The sequence below is a fragment of the Notamacropus eugenii genome, chromosome 2 (assembly GCF_028372415.1).
Source record: "Notamacropus eugenii isolate mMacEug1 chromosome 2, mMacEug1.pri_v2, whole genome shotgun sequence".
Lineage (NCBI taxonomy): Eukaryota > Metazoa > Chordata > Mammalia > Diprotodontia > Macropodidae > Notamacropus > Notamacropus eugenii.
Genome location: NC_092873.1, coordinates 431,645,745 through 431,668,340, shown reverse-complemented (window position 1 = coordinate 431,668,340; position 22,596 = coordinate 431,645,745). Strand labels below are relative to the sequence as shown.

Genomic DNA, 22,596 nt, shown 5'->3' with positions numbered 1-22,596 from the left:
AGTTATATTTCTAAAGTTTAAGTCTGATCATGTAATACTTTCTCATTCTCTCTCTCTCCCTCTGTCTTTCTGTCTCTCTCTTTCTCTCTTTCTTTCTCTCTGTCTCTCTCTGTCTCTGCTCTCTCTCTCTCTCTCTCTCTCTCTCTCTCTCTCTCACGCACGCACGCACGCACGCACGCACACACACACACACCTCAGTAAACTCCAGAGGTTCCCTTTTACTTCTAGGATCCAGTATAAATATAAGATCCTCTGTATGGATAGTAAAGCTATTTATTACCTGTCCCCTGCCCCCACCTTTCCAGTCTTTTTATACTTTCTACCCCCACCACATAATCTGTGATCCAGTGACATTGGCCTCCTTGCTGTTTCTTGCACATGAACCCACCCTCTCCTGACTCAGAGCGTCTCTGCTGTCCCTCCCCACCTCTGCCTCCTGGCTTCTTTGACTTATTCAAGACTCAGAAAGTGGAAAGTGCCACCTTCTGCCAGAAGCCCTTCCCAGTCCCCTTTAATGCCACCTGTGTGCTAGTACCTTCCATTTGAGATCACCTCCAGTTTACCTTGTACATCATGTTCGTACGTAACCATTTGCTTGTTGTCTCTCCCAATTTGAATGTGAGTTTCTTGTGGGGAGGGACTGATTTTACTATGCTTGTCACTGTGTTCCATGCAGTCAAAGCTCAATAAATTCTTGTTGACTAACTTACTGACACAATTGAAGTGAATACAGGAATTGGCAAACGTGATCAGATGTTCTCTGTGAAGAAAGAGAACACTGAAGAGAAAACTGCTTCTCTGTGACTAAGGTTTGATCTTGTGATCTGTATGTAATTTTCTTGTTCTCTAGGTTCCGGTTAAAGGGCAGCTCTTCTAGTACATGTGTCTCAAATGAAATGACAGTCTTTTGGAGTGACAAGGTGCCTGTCTGTGAAAGTGAGTGAAAACTAAGATTCTTTTCCTTGCTTTTGAGGGGCATATTTTCACTCTGTACACGTGTGCCTATTGTTAACGTATCACCCATCTATAATCTCTTTGATTTTTAGTGTGCAAATAACTGTCACTCCTCATTTTGCAAACTAAGACTATTGTGGAAAAGTTGTCCTAAGATAATGTGATACGCTGAGATGCTATAGCACCTGCCTTTGATGCCACATATATGGACAGCTCATTTCCCTTGCCTTTGAAGTAATAGTTACTCGGGAAACCAAAGGGAATAGGGCTGCGATCATGAGATACTTGGAAATCCCTGCAACATTTAACTGATTTAGGGAAGGAGTAAGATACACAGAGAAAGTGGCAAACTATGGCTGTCCAGTAGGAGAGCAGATGGACAGAGGACATGAGGTCACTGCCAGGATTTGTGGGTCAGCTTAGGTGTTATTCCATAAGCAACTGCTTGACCTACTTTGATCCTGTAGCATTCTTGATAACAGACTAGTAAGTAAATGGAAACTGACTTTAGATGATTTTGTTTCTCATGGAGTAATTTTTGTTTGAAATTTAAAAAAAAATTTTTGCAGTCACAGAGCTATCTTGGAAATTCTGTCCTTAATTCTAACTTGTAATGTTTTATGATAATTAGCTTTTTAGGACACTGAAGTAAAGGCAAGGCCTTTGGTAGTTGAGAGTCAAAAATACAGGGAAGAGAGGGGTCAGGCAGAATCAGGAGACATATGCAAACTTTGAAAATCAAGCTTCTTCCTTTGAGGCCATATGACTTGCATTTGTACCTTGATCTACATTTGTACGTTGATTAACATAAATAATGATTTCATATAAAAATCTATAAGTATTAAGACAGATGACATGTATATAGATCAGTTTTCAGGACCCTTTTAAGTTTAGGTCTAGATTTTCAAGTTAGGCTTCTTTTTGGGTGGAAAAATTTAGATTATGGCAAAACTTTAATCTCATGAACTTAACTTATACCCCCCATTTCTCATTAACCTCCTTAGGAATTACTTGTGGTTTTCCTCCTCCTATCATCAATGGTAGACTTCCATACCTTTCGGGGAATACATTTTCATATGGGACTACAGTAGGATATACCTGTTACAAGACATTCCGTGCCATTGGAACCAGATTTACGCGTTGCACAAGTGAAAATCAAGTGAATGGAGTCTGGAGTGCACCTGCCCCTCGGTGTGAGCCTTATAGTAAAACTGCTGTTTGTAATGAGCCAAAAGTCCTAGGAAGACATCTAAAGTTGAGATCCCGACCTCCATATCGACATGGTGACATCTTGCAATTTGCCTGTGATACTAACTTTACCATGAGAGGTTATGACACTCTGTGGTGCCAAGCAGATAGTACATGGGGACCAACACCAGTACCAACATGTGAGAGTGGTGAGTGAGAGCTGTTACTTGATCCTTGCAAATTATGGCTAATTATCCAAAATTTCTTACTGTTTTAGGCATTCTTTGCTGACATTGTGTCTATGTCATGTGACTGTACAAACTAATGGTCTTTATCTTGTGTTTGTGCATAAATGTTCCTCATTAGATTGTTCCTCACCTCCCGTAATCCCAAACGGGTACTATAAAGATGATCGCAATGGCCAAGCTGCCCCTGGGTTGTCTGTGACTTACAGCTGTGAACCAGGCTATTTGCTTATTGGAGAGAAGACCATTCACTGCTTGTCTTCAGGAGGCTGGAATGCCAGTGCTCCCAAGTGCAAAGGTATAAAATGGTCCAATCCTGTTTCTTGAACTTCACCTGTGGCATTACTTGCCAGGTACTTAGACCATTACTTTCTTGTTCATTTAGAGGCACTGTGTGATCCTTTAATAAAATTCCCCAATGGGCAGATAGAGGAGCCCTCACATCTTCAGATTGGGGCGGTTATGACCTTTTCCTGTAATAAGGGGTGAGTGTGATGTTGCCTTGTGATTCATAACCCATGGCTGAATTACAGTGAGTTCTGTAAAGATTTGTTTCAGCCATGTTTATGTGTAGTCTTTTCCATTGGACAGCCCATTCTTGCATTCCTACCCTTTAATCATAAATCTTTTCCCATCTACTGGTTCCTTTCCTGCAGCCTCTAAATGCCCAAGTCTTCCCTATTCACCCTCCTTCAAAAAGTACTAGAACCTTCTCACTCCAGTTTACTAACCTACATTTATCCTTTGTTGGCCAAATTTCTTGAAAAATCCGTTTACACTGAACGCCTCCTCTTGCTTCTTCATTCTCTTCCTAACATCCTGCAATCCGATTTCTGACCTTGTCACTCAACTGAAATTACTCTCTCCATAGTTATCAGACATCCTTATCACCAAATCTAATGCCACTTTCTTGGTTTTTCTTTTTCCCTTGGTCTCTGTGCTGCACCTGGTGCTGTTGACCACCTTCTTCTCCGGTATAATCTCTTTTTTGGAGTTCTAGGACATTATTGTATCGATTTTTCCTCCTACCTGTAGAACCACTCCTCTGTCTTTTTCACTGATTCTTATCCCACCCAGTTACTGTGGATATACTGAAATGGTCTGTTCTGGGCCTTCTTTTCATTTCTCTGTACATGCTCTTAGTATCCTCTCTATACAGATGACTCCTAGATCAATATATCCAGCTCTAGTCTCTCTTCTAAGCTCTACTCATTTAAAACTCAACATATCCAGAACAGAGCCCATCTACCTCCTACTCCCAAATCCACCTCTTTTCCAAATTTTCCTCAACATACTCTAGTGGCTTGCTATTGTCTTGAGAACTAAATAGAAACCCCTTTGTTGGATATTTAAAAATCTTCACTGTCTGGCTACTTCCCACCTTTCCAGGTTTCTTATACTTCACTTCCATCTTCTTACTATGTGATGTGACCACATTAGCTTCCTTGATACTCTTCTTGATGAAGCTCTATCTCCTGTTTCCTTGCCTTTGTGCTGGCACTAGTTGCACATTTAACATTTTTTGGAGGGGGGAAGGTAAGACAGTTGGGGTTAAGTGACTTGCCCAAGGTCACACAGCTAGTGTGTGTCAAGTGTCTGAGGCTGGATTTGAACTTAGGTCCTCATGACTACAGGGTTGGTATTCTACTGACTGTGCCATCTAGTTGCCCCACATTTAACTTTTAAAATCAAATTCTTAATGTGCCTCCCTGTGCCTGAAAAGCATCCAGCACTTTTTGCAACTCTACTACATGGAATCCTTGGTTTCCTTTAAGACTCAGCTCAAGTGCCACCTTCTTCATGAAGCTTTCCTTTGCCCTCCTTCCCATCCCAGGTGCTGGAGAAACCCTTCCCATAATTACTTCATGTTTATTTTGTACATATTTATGTGTATGTATGTTATGTTACCCCCACCCCTTTAGGACATAGGTTCCAGGAGGGCAGGGACTTTTCCACTTTTGTCTTTGTATGACCAAAGTTTGGCACAGTGACTGGCACATCAAAAGCACTAAATAAATGCTTGTTGATTGGTTTTCTGAATATTGGCCTTCCTTTCATAAAGAAAGAGACAAGAAAACATGCTTCCTAATGATTTACTTGGGTCAGAGTAGCCAGCATTCCACTAGGAAGGGGCTTTTCTGTTCCTGTAAGTGCTCGCTGTGTATGTGTCGGAGGGAAAAACTGATGATTATGGATAACTCTCTGTCTCTAGGTACTATTTACAGGGCCAAGCTTCCAGTAAGTGTGTGCTTGCTACAGAGGGTGCTGTTTGGACTAAGATTCCAGTCTGCACAGGTGAGTAGGGGAACAACTTGAATTTTAGACAATTGTCCTTAAGCTGAAAGAGACATCATAAGCCATCTAATTCAAACTGTTTTTAAATAAAAATGCCATCTACAGCATGAACATCAAATCACTGTTCGAAACATGACCCATTCTGCTTTGGAATAGTTTTAATTGCCAGGAATTATTTCCTTAAGCCTAAATGTAATAAATTTATTAGTGAATTTTTACAGTTTAAAAATGAAGAGAAAAAGCATAAATGCAGTAATTTACTATGATGAGCAAGGACATGGTTCACAAAAACGGTGGTTCATTATTGGGACCACCCATCTACACACATTATCCTCCTTACTTCATGCCCTTGCGTTCATGCTTCTGTATTTCCATACCTATTTTAGGGGAAAATTTCTATTAAAAGTCTACTTTTGAACGTTGTCTGTCTTCCACATTTTAATTTATTGGCAAGAAGGGATATGTGGAAGTATCCTATCACTGTTTAGCTTCTTTCTCCTATGTGTCTGCTCTGTCCAAGTCTCACCTAATCTTTTCATTGCAACACATTTTCTTCCTTGCATCCTTCTCTCCATTTCTTTTTCACAAGATGGGGACAGATTTTTTAAGCAGCTTTCACCTGTTGTCTTCCTATGGCCAGCCTATTTTCTTCAAGCGTATGATATCATGCCTTTGGCAATCTTTCTCTTTCAGAAATGCCACAGACCTTTATACGTAGCATCACTCAAGTTCAATGAATACGTAGCCCAAAAATCCCATTTTTATCTTGGGGCTTTGTAGTAACAATTGAGGTTTATTTACCAGATAATCTACACAAGGTCATACGTCATACTGTGAAAGATAACAAACTTTAGATATTCCTGTACTAATATTGAGTTGTACTATGCAAGTCGGTTTAATATAAGATTATGTCTTTCAGAAGTAAGCCCACGGTGATTCAGTATTTCTACAAAAAAGTTCATAGTACAGAGATAAATGTATATGATGTAAATTTAAATTTTTCATTACTGGTCATAAGATATATGTAAAAAGACATGTTCAGGGTGCTTCAAAGGTGTACATTGTAATTTTATCTAAAACCACGAAAGAATAATCCAATGAAAAAGGTTAATAAATTTTCTCATTGCTTTTGTTAAAGATGAAAATCTTGCTCTGCTTGAAATCACTTTTAAGAATGATTATAAACATTTTCAAAGAAAACTTTGACAATAGATTCTGCTGCTGTCTTCTCTGTAGAAGTGGTTTGTCGTCCTCCTCCTGTGATTAAAAATGGGAAGCATACAGGTAGCTCTACAGATGATGTTCCATATGGAACCAAAGTAATTTATAAATGCAACGCTGACCCAGAAAGAGGAGTGAAATTCAACCTCATTGGAGAGAGCACCATCCACTGTACCAGTGACCAAAAGGGCAAAGGGATTTGGAGTGCAGCTGCCCCTCGGTGTGAGCTTTCTGCTTCCTCTATTCAGTGCCCACTTCCCAGCGTTCCAAACGGCTACAAGATATCTGGACAGGGACCCCCGTATTTCTATAATGACAGTGTGGTATTTGGTTGTGATGTTGGCTTCACCCTGAAGGGCAGCAGGCAGATCCGCTGTAGTGCCAGTAGAACGTGGGATCCTGAAGTGCCCGTCTGTCAGAAGGGTGAGTGAGATCTCCAAAAGGCAAGCAGAAGTTTTACTTCTCTCTTTTTGGAGCATCTGTTTGGGGGCATGGAGATCATTGAAATGGTGAGGGGTGTTCATGGTTTCCCCATTTTCATCAGCCACTCCTGTGGCCTGCTGCATGACGCATAGAAACATGGTGCTTTGATGGTTGTGTGGAGTTCTCCACCTTGGGCAATCCCGCAAAACGAGTGCATTCTCTGGTCCCTGTTCATCTAATGGCCATAGTAAAGACTATCCAAAGTGGAAGCTTAGTACAGCTTTGCCTTTGGATCCCGTGTCTAGGATTTCTTATTGTGCACTATATGCAGAAGGATGCTTTGGAGCAGAGAGCGTTAGAGGCCACTTGGTGGAAGTAGCAGTGTCCCTAGGGGAGCAAGAGGATCCTCTTGGTGTGGAGAGGTCCTTTGGCCGTCACTGTGTGTCTCTCCGCAGTCAGCTGGTGCTCTGGGTTAGCCTGTTGCATTTCTTTCTGCTGGTGTTTGATATGGGAAACTCTTTCCTCAGCATGCCAGCCCCTTCCTGAGATCCCCCATGGGCAGCACACAGGCAGAGATGTGGGACTTTTGGACCCTGGGACATCTGTCAACTACAGTTGTGATCTCGGCTATTCACTAATAGGAGAAGAGACCATTCGCTGTACTGCTGACGGTGTCTGGAAGCCTGCTGTCCCTCAGTGTAAAGGTGCTTTGTGGGGCTGACTTTGCTCTGTTGTAGCTTCTGAGGGTGCCAAGCCCAGATATATGCATCAGCCGTAATGAAGGCTGCCATTTGTCAGCACTGGAGAGTTTGTCTAACAGGTTTTGCTCTCATTTGATGAGCTTAGTGCCCCAAAGCTTCAGGATGGAAAGGCCCCCTTTGTCAACCCCAGGACATGTAAGCCCAAGGCTTCAGAGCTCTGCTAATGCGGCACAGCCACCATGTGCCCTGTTGTCAGTGTGAAAATTCACAATGACGGTCACTGGAACCTGGTCCCTGGACCACATGCAGAGAACGTTGCACTTGGCTGCAGCTCCTGATGATTGCGCTGGATGTAATCACTTACTGTTCATGGAGCCATGACAGCACAGCAGTTTTGACATCCTGAGGGATGCTTTACAGTGGAATGTTTCCCACGCGAAATTTTGGTTTCCCTGCACTCATTCACTTTTATGCCCAGGAGTCACAGGAACTGCAAGGGCGAGTGTATCAGCAAGGAGCCCAACAATCAGAGGAGGGCCTCCTAGATCTGCTTTTCTGAAAGCAAAGTAACTTTGGAGAGGCCTGCAATCCACTTTAGTCCCTCCCATGTATCATTCACTGAGTTCAGGGGGAAGAGTCAGCACCCTGAACATCAGAGAAGATACAAACACAGAAACAAAGATCAACCAGCAGAGAAGGCTTCCAACAGTCTGACCATAAACAATACATACATCGGTGATGCACACACAGATCCAACTGTCTGACCATCCATACCTAGTTACCAGAGAGAGAAGCACCACCATCTGAGTTTTGAAACCTGGGGGCTTCGCTTCTTAGCAGCTTCCCAGAATCTCATCTGGCACACAAACCTTCTTCCAAAAACCAAGCCCCAAAGTAAAACCCAGCTCAGAGTATTTCTACACTTTTCAGAGCCACAGGGCATCCAAACCCTTGAGAACCAGTACCTCGTTAGAAATTAAGAAAAGGTTTTGGCCTCCCCTAGTCTAGCTTCCCTTAATTGGCAGACCCATGAGTGGGTGAGGAATATCTTTAGCTCTCATTGGCATTACAGCAAATTGTCCTCCAGCTTCATGTAGATTTGGTCTTTCCCACAGAAACTGTCCTTGGGTTGGTATGCAAGGTGGTGGCAGAATCCTGTAGCTTCCATCTCTCTTCTCTCTAGCAATCGTGTGCCCTCCTCCTCCTGTGATTGAAAACGGGAAGCATACGGGCAGCTCTGCAGATGATGTTCCATATGGAACCAAAGTAATTTATAAATGCAACGCTGACCCAGAAAGAGGAGTGAAATTCAACCTCATTGGAGAGAGCACCATCCACTGTACCAGTGACCAAAAGGGCAAAGGGATTTGGAGTGCAGCTGCCCCTCGGTGTGAGCTTTCTGCTTCCTCTATTCAGTGCCCACTTCCCAGCGTTCCAAACGGCTACAAGATATCTGGACAGGGACCCCCGTATTTCTATAATGACAGTGTGGTATTTGGTTGTGATGTTGGCTTCACCCTGAAGGGCAGCAGGCAGATCCGCTGTAGTGCCAGTAGAACGTGGGATCCTGAAGTGCCCGTCTGTCAGAAGGGTGAGTGAGATCTCCAAAAGGCAAGCAGAAGTTTTACTTCTCTCTTTTTGGAGCATCTGTTTGGGGGCATGGAGATCATTGAAATGGTGAGGGGCGTTCATGGTTTCCCCATTTTCATCAGCCACTCCTGTGGCCTGCTGCATGACGCATAGAAACATGGTGCTTTGATGGTTGTGTGGAGTTCTCCACCTTGGGCAATCCCGCAAAACGAGTGCATTCTCTGGTCCCTGTTCATCTAATGGCCATAGTAAAGACTATCCAAAGTGGAAGCTTAGTACAGCTTTGCCTTTGGATCCCGTGTCTAGGATTTCTTATTGTGCACTATATGCAGAAGGATGCTTTGGAGCAGAGAGCGTTAGAGGCCACTTGGTGGAAGTAGCAGTGTCCCTAGGGGAGCAAGAGGATCCTCTTGGTGTGGAGAGGTCCTTTGGCCGTCACTGTGTGTCTCTCCGCAGTCAGCTGGTGCTCTGGGTTAGCCTGTTGCATTTCTTTCTGCTGGTGTTTGATATGGGAAACTCTTTCCTCAGCATGCCAGCCCCTTCCTGAGATCCCCCATGGGCAGCACACAGGCAGAGATGTGGGACTTTTGGACCCTGGGACATCTGTCAACTACAGTTGTGATCTCGGCTATTCACTAATAGGAGAAGAGACCATTCGCTGTACTGCTGACGGTGTCTGGAAGCCTGCTGTCCCTCAGTGTAAAGGTGCTTTGTGGGGCTGACTTTGCTCTGTTGTAGCTTCTGAGGGTGCCAAGCCCAGATATATGCATCAGCCGTAATGAAGGCTGCCATTTGTCAGCACTGGAGAGTTTGTCTAACAGGTTTTGCTCTCATTTGATGAGCTTAGTGCCCCAAAGCTTCAGGATGGAAAGGCCCCCTTTGTCAACCCCAGGACATGTAAGCCCAAGGCTTCAGAGCTCTGCTAATGCGGCACAGCCACCATGTGCCCTGTTGTCAGTGTGAAAATTCACAATGACGGTCACTGGAACCTGGTCCCTGGACCACATGCAGAGAACGTTGCACTTGGCTGCAGCTCCTGATGATTGCGCTGGATGTAATCACTTACTGTTCATGGAGCCATGACAGCACAGCAGTTTTGACATCCTGAGGGATGCTTTACAGTGGAATGTTTCCCACGCGAAATTTTGGTTTCCCTGCACTCATTCACTTTTATGCCCAGGAGTCACAGGAACTGCAAGGGCGAGTGTATCAGCAAGGAGCCCAACAATCAGAGGAGGGCCTCCTAGATCTGCTTTTCTGAAAGCAAAGTAACTTTGGAGAGGCCTGCAATCCACTTTAGTCCCTCCCATGTATCATTCACTGAGTTCAGGGGGAAGAGTCAGCACCCTGAACATCAGAGAAGATACAAACACAGAAACAAAGATCAACCAGCAGAGAAGGCTTCCAACAGTCTGACCATAAACAATACATACATCGGTGATGCACACACAGATCCAACTGTCTGACCATCCATACCTAGTTACCAGAGAGAGAAGCACCACCATCTGAGTTTTGAAACCTGGGGGCTTCGCTTCTTAGCAGCTTCCCAGAATCTCATCTGGCACACAAACCTTCTTCCAAAAACCAAGCCCCAAAGTAAAACCCAGCTCAGAGTATTTCTACACTTTTCAGAGCCACAGGGCATCCAAACCCTTGAGAACCAGTACCTCGTTAGAAATTAAGAAAAGGTTTTGGCCTCCCCTAGTCTAGCTTCCCTTAATTGGCAGACCCATGAGTGGGTGAGGAATATCTTTAGCTCTCATTGGCATTACAGCAAATTGTCCTCCAGCTTCATGTAGATTTGGTCTTTCCCACAGAAACTGTCCTTGGGTTGGTATGCAAGGTGGTGGCAGAATCCTGTAGCTTCCATCTCTCTTCTCTCTAGCAATCGTGTGCCCTCCTCCTCCTGTGATTGAAAACGGGAAGCATACGGGCAGCTCTGCAGATGATGTTCCATATGGAACCAAAGTAATTTATAAATGCAACGCTGACCCAGAAAGAGGAGTGAAATTCAACCTCATTGGAGAGAGCACCATCCACTGTACCAGTGACCAAAAGGGCAAAGGGATTTGGAGTGCAGCTGCCCCTCGGTGTGAGCTTTCTGCTTCCTCTATTCAGTGCCCACTTCCCAGCGTTCCAAACGGCTACAAGATATCTGGACAGGGACCCCCGTATTTCTATAATGACAGTGTGGTATTTGGTTGTGATGTTGGCTTCACCCTGAAGGGCAGCAGGCAGATCCGCTGTAGTGCCAGTAGAACGTGGGATCCTGAAGTGCCCGTCTGTCAGAAGGGTGAGTGAGATCTCCAAAAGGCAAGCAGAAGTTTTACTTCTCTCTTTTTGGAGCATCTGTTTGGGGGCATGGAGATCATTGAAATGGTGAGGGGCGTTCATGGTTTCCCCATTTTCATCAGCCACTCCTGTGGCCTGCTGCATGACGCATAGAAACATGGTGCTTTGATGGTTGTGTGGAGTTCTCCACCTTGGGCAATCCCGCAAAACGAGTGCATTCTCTGGTCCCTGTTCATCTAATGGCCATAGTAAAGACTATCCAAAGTGGAAGCTTAGTACAGCTTTGCCTTTGGATCCCGTGTCTAGGATTTCTTATTGTGCACTATATGCAGAAGGATGCTTTGGAGCAGAGAGCGTTAGAGGCCACTTGGTGGAAGTAGCAGTGTCCCTAGGGGAGCAAGAGGATCCTCTTGGTGTGGAGAGGTCCTTTGGCCGTCACTGTGTGTCTCTCCGCAGTCAGCTGGTGCTCTGGGTTAGCCTGTTGCATTTCTTTCTGCTGGTGTTTGATATGGGAAACTCTTTCCTCAGCATGCCAGCCCCTTCCTGAGATCCCCCATGGGCAGCACACAGGCAGAGATGTGGGACTTTTGGACCCTGGGACATCTGTCAACTACAGTTGTGATCTCGGCTATTCACTAATAGGAGAAGAGACCATTCGCTGTACTGCTGACGGTGTCTGGAAGCCTGCTGTCCCTCAGTGTAAAGGTGCTTTGTGGGGCTGACTTTGCTCTGTTGTAGCTTCTGAGGGTGCCAAGCCCAGATATATGCATCAGCCGTAATGAAGGCTGCCATTTGTCAGCACTGGAGAGTTTGTCTAACAGGTTTTGCTCTCATTTGATGAGCTTAGTGCCCCAAAGCTTCAGGATGGAAAGGCCCCCTTTGTCAACCCCAGGACATGTAAGCCCAAGGCTTCAGAGCTCTGCTAATGCGGCACAGCCACCATGTGCCCTGTTGTCAGTGTGAAAATTCACAATGACGGTCACTGGAACCTGGTCCCTGGACCACATGCAGAGAACGTTGCACTTGGCTGCAGCTCCTGATGATTGCGCTGGATGTAATCACTTACTGTTCATGGAGCCATGACAGCACAGCAGTTTTGACATCCTGAGGGATGCTTTACAGTGGAATGTTTCCCACGCGAAATTTTGGTTTCCCTGCACTCATTCACTTTTATGCCCAGGAGTCACAGGAACTGCAAGGGCGAGTGTATCAGCAAGGAGCCCAACAATCAGAGGAGGGCCTCCTAGATCTGCTTTTCTGAAAGCAAAGTAACTTTGGAGAGGCCTGCAATCCACTTTAGTCCCTCCCATGTATCATTCACTGAGTTCAGGGGGAAGAGTCAGCACCCTGAACATCAGAGAAGATACAAACACAGAAACAAAGATCAACCAGCAGAGAAGGCTTCCAACAGTCTGACCATAAACAATACATACATCGGTGATGCACACACAGATCCAACTGTCTGACCATCCATACCTAGTTACCAGAGAGAGAAGCACCACCATCTGAGTTTTGAAACCTGGGGGCTTCGCTTCTTAGCAGCTTCCCAGAATCTCATCTGGCACACAAACCTTCTTCCAAAAACCAAGCCCCAAAGTAAAACCCAGCTCAGAGTATTTCTACACTTTTCAGAGCCACAGGGCATCCAAACCCTTGAGAACCAGTACCTCGTTAGAAATTAAGAAAAGGTTTTGGCCTCCCCTAGTCTAGCTTCCCTTAATTGGCAGACCCATGAGTGGGTGAGGAATATCTTTAGCTCTCATTGGCATTACAGCAAATTGTCCTCCAGCTTCATGTAGATTTGGTCTTTCCCACAGAAACTGTCCTTGGGTTGGTATGCAAGGTGGTGGCAGAATCCTGTAGCTTCCATCTCTCTTCTCTCTAGCAATCGTGTGCCCTCCTCCTCCTGTGATTGAAAACGGGAAGCATACGGGCAGCTCTGCAGATGATGTTCCATATGGAACCAAAGTAATTTATAAATGCAACGCTGACCCAGAAAGAGGAGTGAAATTCAACCTCATTGGAGAGAGCACCATCCACTGTACCAGTGACCAAAAGGGCAAAGGGATTTGGAGTGCAGCTGCCCCTCGGTGTGAGCTTTCTGCTTCCTCTATTCAGTGCCCACTTCCCAGCGTTCCAAACGGCTACAAGATATCTGGACAGGGACCCCCGTATTTCTATAATGACAGTGTGGTATTTGGTTGTGATGTTGGCTTCACCCTGAAGGGCAGCAGGCAGATCCGCTGTAGTGCCAGTAGAACGTGGGATCCTGAAGTGCCCGTCTGTCAGAAGGGTGAGTGAGATCTCCAAAAGGCAAGCAGAAGTTTTACTTCTCTCTTTTTGGAGCATCTGTTTGGGGGCATGGAGATCATTGAAATGGTGAGGGGCGTTCATGGTTTCCCCATTTTCATCAGCCACTCCTGTGGCCTGCTGCATGACGCATAGAAACATGGTGCTTTGATGGTTGTGTGGAGTTCTCCACCTTGGGCAATCCCGCAAAACGAGTGCATTCTCTGGTCCCTGTTCATCTAATGGCCATAGTAAAGACTATCCAAAGTGGAAGCTTAGTACAGCTTTGCCTTTGGATCCCGTGTCTAGGATTTCTTATTGTGCACTATATGCAGAAGGATGCTTTGGAGCAGAGAGCGTTAGAGGCCACTTGGTGGAAGTAGCAGTGTCCCTAGGGGAGCAAGAGGATCCTCTTGGTGTGGAGAGGTCCTTTGGCCGTCACTGTGTGTCTCTCCGCAGTCAGCTGGTGCTCTGGGTTAGCCTGTTGCATTTCTTTCTGCTGGTGTTTGATATGGGAAACTCTTTCCTCAGCATGCCAGCCCCTTCCTGAGATCCCCCATGGGCAGCACACAGGCAGAGATGTGGGACTTTTGGACCCTGGGACATCTGTCAACTACAGTTGTGATCTCGGCTATTCACTAATAGGAGAAGAGACCATTCGCTGTACTGCTGACGGTGTCTGGAAGCCTGCTGTCCCTCAGTGTAAAGGTGCTTTGTGGGGCTGACTTTGCTCTGTTGTAGCTTCTGAGGGTGCCAAGCCCAGATATATGCATCAGCCGTAATGAAGGCTGCCATTTGTCAGCACTGGAGAGTTTGTCTAACAGGTTTTGCTCTCATTTGATGAGCTTAGTGCCCCAAAGCTTCAGGATGGAAAGGCCCCCTTTGTCAACCCCAGGACATGTAAGCCCAAGGCTTCAGAGCTCTGCTAATGCGGCACAGCCACCATGTGCCCTGTTGTCAGTGTGAAAATTCACAATGACGGTCACTGGAACCTGGTCCCTGGACCACATGCAGAGAACGTTGCACTTGGCTGCAGCTCCTGATGATTGCGCTGGATGTAATCACTTACTGTTCATGGAGCCATGACAGCACAGCAGTTTTGACATCCTGAGGGATGCTTTACAGTGGAATGTTTCCCACGCGAAATTTTGGTTTCCCTGCACTCATTCACTTTTATGCCCAGGAGTCACAGGAACTGCAAGGGCGAGTGTATCAGCAAGGAGCCCAACAATCAGAGGAGGGCCTCCTAGATCTGCTTTTCTGAAAGCAAAGTAACTTTGGAGAGGCCTGCAATCCACTTTAGTCCCTCCCATGTATCATTCACTGAGTTCAGGGGGAAGAGTCAGCACCCTGAACATCAGAGAAGATACAAACACAGAAACAAAGATCAACCAGCAGAGAAGGCTTCCAACAGTCTGACCATAAACAATACATACATCGGTGATGCACACACAGATCCAACTGTCTGACCATCCATACCTAGTTACCAGAGAGAGAAGCACCACCATCTGAGTTTTGAAACCTGGGGGCTTCGCTTCTTAGCAGCTTCCCAGAATCTCATCTGGCACACAAACCTTCTTCCAAAAACCAAGCCCCAAAGTAAAACCCAGCTCAGAGTATTTCTACACTTTTCAGAGCCACAGGGCATCCAAACCCTTGAGAACCAGTACCTCGTTAGAAATTAAGAAAAGGTTTTGGCCTCCCCTAGTCTAGCTTCCCTTAATTGGCAGACCCATGAGTGGGTGAGGAATATCTTTAGCTCTCATTGGCATTACAGCAAATTGTCCTCCAGCTTCATGTAGATTTGGTCTTTCCCACAGAAACTGTCCTTGGGTTGGTATGCAAGGTGGTGGCAGAATCCTGTAGCTTCCATCTCTCTTCTCTCTAGCAATCGTGTGCCCTCCTCCTCCTGTGATTGAAAACGGGAAGCATACGGGCAGCTCTGCAGATGATGTTCCATATGGAACCAAAGTAATTTATAAATGCAACGCTGACCCAGAAAGAGGAGTGAAATTCAACCTCATTGGAGAGAGCACCATCCACTGTACCAGTGACCAAAAGGGCAAAGGGATTTGGAGTGCAGCTGCCCCTCGGTGTGAGCTTTCTGCTTCCTCTATTCAGTGCCCACTTCCCAGCGTTCCAAACGGCTACAAGATATCTGGACAGGGACCCCCGTATTTCTATAATGACAGTGTGGTATTTGGTTGTGATGTTGGCTTCACCCTGAAGGGCAGCAGGCAGATCCGCTGTAGTGCCAGTAGAACGTGGGATCCTGAAGTGCCCGTCTGTCAGAAGGGTGAGTGAGATCTCCAAAAGGCAAGCAGAAGTTTTACTTCTCTCTTTTTGGAGCATCTGTTTGGGGGCATGGAGATCATTGAAATGGTGAGGGGCGTTCATGGTTTCCCCATTTTCATCAGCCACTCCTGTGGCCTGCTGCATGACGCATAGAAACATGGTGCTTTGATGGTTGTGTGGAGTTCTCCACCTTGGGCAATCCCGCAAAACGAGTGCATTCTCTGGTCCCTGTTCATCTAATGGCCATAGTAAAGACTATCCAAAGTGGAAGCTTAGTACAGCTTTGCCTTTGGATCCCGTGTCTAGGATTTCTTATTGTGCACTATATGCAGAAGGATGCTTTGGAGCAGAGAGCGTTAGAGGCCACTTGGTGGAAGTAGCAGTGTCCCTAGGGGAGCAAGAGGATCCTCTTGGTGTGGAGAGGTCCTTTGGCCGTCACTGTGTGTCTCTCCGCAGTCAGCTGGTGCTCTGGGTTAGCCTGTTGCATTTCTTTCTGCTGGTGTTTGATATGGGAAACTCTTTCCTCAGCATGCCAGCCCCTTCCTGAGATCCCCCATGGGCAGCACACAGGCAGAGATGTGGGACTTTTGGACCCTGGGACATCTGTCAACTACAGTTGTGATCTCGGCTATTCACTAATAGGAGAAGAGACCATTCGCTGTACTGCTGACGGTGTCTGGAAGCCTGCTGTCCCTCAGTGTAAAGGTGCTTTGTGGGGCTGACTTTGCTCTGTTGTAGCTTCTGAGGGTGCCAAGCCCAGATATATGCATCAGCCGTAATGAAGGCTGCCATTTGTCAGCACTGGAGAGTTTGTCTAACAGGTTTTGCTCTCATTTGATGAGCTTAGTGCCCCAAAGCTTCAGGATGGAAAGGCCCCCTTTGTCAACCCCAGGACATGTAAGCCCAAGGCTTCAGAGCTCTGCTAATGCGGCACAGCCACCATGTGCCCTGTTGTCAGTGTGAAAATTCACAATGACGGTCACTGGAACCTGGTCCCTGGACCACATGCAGAGAACGTTGCACTTGGCTGCAGCTCCTGATGATTGCGCTGGATGTAATCACTTACTGTTCATGGAGCCATGACAGCACAGCAGTTTTGACATCCTGAGGGATGCTTTACAGTGGAATGTTTCCCACGCGAAATTTTGGTTTCCCTGCACTCATTCACTTTTATGCCCAGGAGTCACAGGAACTGCAAGGGCGAGTGTATCAGCAAGGAGCCCAACAATCAGAGGAGGGCCTCCTAGATCTGCTTTTCTGAAAGCAAAGTAACTTTGGAGAGGCCTGCAATCCACTTTAGTCCCTCCCATGTATCATTCACTGAGTTCAGGGGGAAGAGTCAGCACCCTGAACATCAGAGAAGATACAAACACAGAAACAAAGATCAACCAGCAGCGAAGGCTTCCAACAGTCTGACCATAAACAATACATACATCGGTGATGCACACACAGATCCAACTGTCTGACCATCCATACCTAGTTACCAGAGAGAGAAGCACCACCATCTGAGTTTTGAAACCTGGGGGCTTCGCTTCTTAGCAGCTTCCCAGAATCTCATCTGGCACACAAACCTTCTTCCAAAAACCAAGCCCCAAAGTAAAACCCAGCTCAGAGTATTTCTACACTTTTCAGAGCCACAGGGCATCCAAACCCTTGAGAACCAGTACCTCGTTAGAAATTAAGAAAAGGTTTTGGCCTCCCCTAGTCTAGCTTCCCTTAATTGGCAGACCCATGAGTGGGTGAGGAATATCTTTAGCTCTCATTGGCATTACAGCAAATTGTCCTCCAGCTTCATGTAGATTTGGTCTTTCCCACAGAAACTGTCCTTGGGTTGGTATGCAAGGTGGTGGCAGAATCCTGTAGCTTCCATCTCTCTTCTCTCTAGCAATCGTGTGCCCTCCTCCTCCTGTGATTGAAAACGGGAAGCATACGGGCAGCTCTGCAGATGATGTTCCATATGGAACCAAAGTAATTTATAAATGCAACGCTGACCCAGAAAGAGGAGTGAAATTCAACCTCATTGGAGAGAGCACCATCCACTGTACCAGTGACCAAAAGGGCAAAGGGATTTGGAGTGCAGCTGCCCCTCGGTGTGAGCTTTCTGCTTCCTCTATTCAGTGCCCACTTCCCAGCGTTCCAAATGGCTACAAGATATCTGGACAGGGACCCCCGTATTTCTATAATGACAGTGTGGTATTTGGTTGTGATGTTGGCTTCACCCTGAAGGGCAGCAGGCAGATCCGCTGTAGTGCCAGTAGAACGTGGGATCCTGAAGTGCCCGTCTGTCAGAAGGGTGAGTGAGATCTCCAAAAGGCAAGCAGAAGTTTTACTTCTCTCTTTTTGGAGCATCTGTTTGGGGGCATGGAGATCATTGAAATGGTGAGGGGCGTTCATGGTTTCCCCATTTTCATCAGCCACTCCTGTGGCCTGCTGCATGACGCATAGAAACATGGTGCTTTGATGGTTGTGTGGAGTTCTCCACCTTGGGCAATCCCGCAAAACGAGTGCATTCTCTGGTCCCTGTTCATCTAATGGCCATAGTAAAGACTATCCAAAGTGGAAGCTTAGTACAGCTTTGCCTTTGGATCCCGTGTCTAGGATTTCTTATTGTGCACTATATGCAGAAGGATGCTTTGGAGCAGAGAGCGTTAGAGGCCACTTGGTGGAAGTAGCAGTGTCCCTAGGGGAGCAAGAGGATCCTCTTGGTGTGGAGAGGTCCTTTGGCCGTCACTGTGTGTCTCTCCGCAGTCAGCTGGTGCTCTGGGTTAGCCTGTTGCATTTCTTTCTGCTGGTGTTTGATATGGGAAACTCTTTCCTCAGCATGCCAGCCCCTTCCTGAGATCCCCCATGGGCAGCACACAGGCAGAGATGTGGGACTTTTGGACCCTGGGACATCTGTCAACTACAGTTGTGATCTCGGCTATTCACTAATAGGAGAAGAGACCATTCGCTGTACTGCTGACGGTGTCTGGAAGCCTGCTGTCCCTCAGTGTAAAGGTGCTTTGTGGGGCTGACTTTGCTCTGTTGTAGCTTCTGAGGGTGCCAAGCCCAGATATATGCATCAGCCGTAATGAAGGCTGCCATTTGTCAGCACTGGAGAGTTTGTCTAACAGGTTTTGCTCTCATTTGATGAGCTTAGTGCCCCAAAGCTTCAGGATGGAAAGGCCCCCTTTGTCAACCCCAGGACATGTAAGCCCAAGGCTTCAGAGCTCTGCTAATGCGGCACAGCCACCATGTGCCCTGTTGTCAGTGTGAAAATTCACAATGACGGTCACTGGAACCTGGTCCCTGGACCACATGCAGAGAACGTTGCACTTGGCTGCAGCTCCTGATGATTGCGCTGGATGTAATCACTTACTGTTCATGGAGCCATGACAGCACAGCAGTTTTGACATCCTGAGGGATGCTTTACAGTGGAATGTTTCCCACGCGAAATTTTGGTTTCCCTGCACTCATTCACTTTTATGCCCAGGAGTCACAGGAACTGCAAGGGCGAGTGTATCAGCAAGGAGCCCAACAATCAGAGGAGGGCCTCCTAGATCTGCTTTTCTGAAAGCAAAGTAACTTTGGAGAGGCCTGCAATCCACTTTAGTCCCTCCCATGTATCATTCACTGAGTTCAGGGGGAAGAGTCAGCACCCTGAACATCAGAGAAGATACAAACACAGAAACAAAGATCAACCAGCAGAGAAGGCTTCCAACAGTCTGACCATAAACAATACATACATCGGTGATGCACACACAGATCCAACTGTCTGACCATCCATACCTAGTTACCAGAGAGAGAAGCACCACCATCTGAGTTTTGAAACCTGGGGGCTTCGCTTCTTAGCAGCTTCCCAGAATCTCATCTGGCACACAAACCTTCTTCCAAAAACCAAGCCCCAAAGTAAAACCCAGCTCAGAGTATTTCTACACTTTTCAGAGCCACAGGGCATCCAAACCCTTGAGAACCAGTACCTCGTTAGAAATTAAGAAAAGGTTTTGGCCTCCCCTAGTCTAGCTTCCCTTAATTGGCAGACCCATGAGTGGGTGAGGAATATCTTTAGCTCTCATTGGCATTACAGCAAATTGTCCTCCAGCTTCATGTAGATTTGGTCTTTCCCACAGAAACTGTCCTTGGGTTGGTATGCAAGGTGGTGGCAGAATCCTGTAGCTTCCATCTCTCTTCTCTCTAGCAATCGTGTGCCCTCCTCCTCCTGTGATTGAAAACGGGAAGCATACGGGCAGCTCTGCAGATGATGTTCCATATGGAACCAAAGTAATTTATAAATGCAACGCTGACCCAGAAAGAGGAGTGAAATTCAACCTCATTGGAGAGAGCACCATCCACTGTACCAGTGACCAAAAGGGCAAAGGGATTTGGAGTGCAGCTGCCCCTCGGTGTGAGCTTTCTGCTTCCTCTATTCAGTGCCCACTTCCCAGCGTTCCAAACGGCTACAAGATATCTGGACAGGGACCCCCGTATTTCTATAATGACAGTGTGGTATTTGGTTGTGATGTTGGCTTCACCCTGAAGGGCAGCAGGCAGATCCGCTGTAGTGCCAGTAGAACGTGGGATCCTGAAGTGCCCGTCTGTCAGAAGGGTGAGTGAGATCTCCAAAAGGCAAGCAGAAGTTTTACTTCTCTCTTTTTGGAGCATCTGTTTGGGGGCATGGAGATCATTGAAATGGTGAGGGGCGTTCATGGTTTCCCCATTTTCATCAGCCACTCCTGTGGCCTGCTGCATGACGCATAGAAACATGGTGCTTTGATGGTTGTGTGGAGTTCTCCACCTTGGGCAATCCCGCAAAACGAGTGCATTCTCTGGTCCCTGTTCATCTAATGGCCATAGTAAAGACTATCCAAAGTGGAAGCTTAGTACAGCTTTGCCTTTGGATCCCGTGTCTAGGATTTCTTATTGTGCACTATATGCAGAAGGATGCTTTGGAGCAGAGAGCGTTAGAGGCCACTTGGTGGAAGTAGCAGTGTCCCTAGGGGAGCAAGAGGATCCTCTTGGTGTGGAGAGGTCCTTTGGCCGTCACTGTGTGTCTCTCCGCAGTCAGCTGGTGCTCTGGGTTAGCCTGTTGCATTTCTTTCTGCTGGTGTTTGATATGGGAAACTCTTTCCTCAGCATGCCAGCCCCTTCCTGAGATCCCCCATGGGCAGCACACAGGCAGAGATGTGGGACTTTTGGACCCTGGGACATCTGTCAACTACAGTTGTGATCTCGGCTATTCACTAATAGGAGAAGAGACCATTCGCTGTACTGCTGACGGTGTCTGGAAGCCTGCTGTCCCTCAGTGTAAAGGTGCTTTGTGGGGCTGACTTTGCTCTGTTGTAGCTTCTGAGGGTGCCAAGCCCAGATATATGCATCAGCCGTAATGAAGGCTGCCATTTGTCAGCACTGGAGAGTTTGTCTAACAGGTTTTGCTCTCATTTGATGAGCTTAGTGCCCCAAAGCTTCAGGATGGAAAGGCCCCCTTTGTCAACCCCAGGACATGTAAGCCCAAGGCTTCAGAGCTCTGCTAATGCGGCACAGCCACCATGTGCCCTGTTGTCAGTGTGAAAATTCACAATGACGGTCACTGGAACCTGGTCCCTGGACCACATGCAGAGAACGTTGCACTTGGCTGCAGCTCCTGATGATTGCGCTGGATGTAATCACTTACTGTTCATGGAGCCATGACAGCACAGCAGTTTTGACATCCTGAGGGATGCTTTACAGTGGAATGTTTCCCACGCGAAATTTTGGTTTCCCTGCACTCATTCACTTTTATGCCCAGGAGTCACAGGAACTGCAAGGGCGAGTGTATCAGCAAGGAGCCCAACAATCAGAGGAGGGCCTCCTAGATCTGCTTTTCTGAAAGCAAAGTAACTTTGGAGAGGCCTGCAATCCACTTTAGTCCCTCCCATGTATCATTCACTGAGTTCAGGGGGAAGAGTCAGCACCCTGAACATCAGAGAAGATACAAACACAGAAACAAAGATCAACCAGCAGCGAAGGCTTCCAACAGTCTGACCATAAACAATACATACATCGGTGATGCACACACAGATCCAACTGTCTGACCATCCATACCTAGTTACCAGAGAGAGAAGCACCACCATCTGAGTTTTGAAACCTGGGGGCTTCGCTTCTTAGCAGCTTCCCAGAATCTCATCTGGCACACAAACCTTCTTCCAAAAACCAAGCCCCAAAGTAAAACCCAGCTCAGAGTATTTCTACACTTTTCAGAGCCACAGGGCATCCAAACCCTTGAGAACCAGTACCTCGTTAGAAATTAAGAAAAGGTTTTGGCCTCCCCTAGTCTAGCTTCCCTTAATTGGCAGACCCATGAGTGGGTGAGGAATATCTTTAGCTCTCATTGGCATTACAGCAAATTGTCCTCCAGCTTCATGTAGATTTGGTCTTTCCCACAGAAACTGTCCTTGGGTTGGTATGCAAGGTGGTGGCAGAATCCTGTAGCTTCCATCTCTCTTCTCTCTAGCAATCGTGTGCCCTCCTCCTCCTGTGATTGAAAACGGGAAGCATACGGGCAGCTCTGCAGATGATGTTCCATATGGAACCAAAGTAATTTATAAATGCAACGCTGACCCAGAAAGAGGAGTGAAATTCAACCTCATTGGAGAGAGCACCATCCACTGTACCAGTGACCAAAAGGGCAAAGGGATTTGGAGTGCAGCTGCCCCTCGGTGTGAGCTTTCTGCTTCCTCTATTCAGTGCCCACTTCCCAGCGTTCCAAATGGCTACAAGATATCTGGACAGGGACCCCCGTATTTCTATAATGACAGTGTGGTATTTGGTTGTGATGTTGGCTTCACCCTGAAGGGCAGCAGGCAGATCCGCTGTAGTGCCAGTAGAACGTGGGATCCTGAAGTGCCCGTCTGTCAGAAGGGTGAGTGAGATCTCCAAAAGGCAAGCAGAAGTTTTACTTCTCTCTTTTTGGAGCATCTGTTTGGGGGCATGGAGATCATTGAAATGGTGAGGGGCGTTCATGGTTTCCCCATTTTCATCAGCCACTCCTGTGGCCTGCTGCATGACGCATAGAAACATGGTGCTTTGATGGTTGTGTGGAGTTCTCCACCTTGGGCAATCCCGCAAAACGAGTGCATTCTCTGGTC

At 46.8% G+C, this 22,596-nt stretch overlaps 1 protein-coding gene across 10 annotated transcripts in view; it reads left to right on the top strand.

Annotated features, from left to right (window-relative positions):
- The window catches only part of LOC140529361 (complement receptor type 1-like), a 59,607-nt gene that overhangs the window by 12,639 nt on the left and 24,372 nt on the right, over window positions 1-22,596 (top strand). For 3 of the 10 annotated variants that reach the window (XM_072647959.1, XM_072647958.1, XM_072647957.1), the window contains exons 8-27: window positions 851-936; window positions 1,959-2,351; window positions 2,509-2,685; window positions 2,773-2,872; window positions 4,600-4,682; window positions 5,919-6,326; window positions 6,854-7,030; window positions 8,211-8,618; window positions 9,146-9,322; window positions 10,503-10,910; window positions 11,438-11,614; window positions 12,795-13,202; window positions 13,730-13,906; window positions 15,087-15,494; window positions 16,022-16,198; window positions 17,379-17,786; window positions 18,314-18,490; window positions 19,671-20,078; window positions 20,606-20,782; window positions 21,963-22,370. In XM_072647959.1, the coding sequence (XP_072504060.1) occupies window positions 851-936; window positions 1,959-2,351; window positions 2,509-2,685; window positions 2,773-2,872; window positions 4,600-4,682; window positions 5,919-6,326; window positions 6,854-7,030; window positions 8,211-8,618; window positions 9,146-9,322; window positions 10,503-10,910; window positions 11,438-11,614; window positions 12,795-13,202; window positions 13,730-13,906; window positions 15,087-15,494; window positions 16,022-16,198; window positions 17,379-17,786; window positions 18,314-18,490; window positions 19,671-20,078; window positions 20,606-20,782; window positions 21,963-22,370 (5,342 nt within the window). The remainder of the gene's footprint in view (window positions 1-850; window positions 937-1,958; window positions 2,352-2,508; window positions 2,686-2,772; window positions 2,873-4,599; window positions 4,683-5,918; window positions 6,327-6,853; window positions 7,031-8,210; window positions 8,619-9,145; window positions 9,323-10,502; window positions 10,911-11,437; window positions 11,615-12,794; window positions 13,203-13,729; window positions 13,907-15,086; window positions 15,495-16,021; window positions 16,199-17,378; window positions 17,787-18,313; window positions 18,491-19,670; window positions 20,079-20,605; window positions 20,783-21,962; window positions 22,371-22,596) is intronic. The other 7 variants (XM_072647961.1, XM_072647965.1, XM_072647964.1 and 4 more) reach the window with 7 other exon arrangements.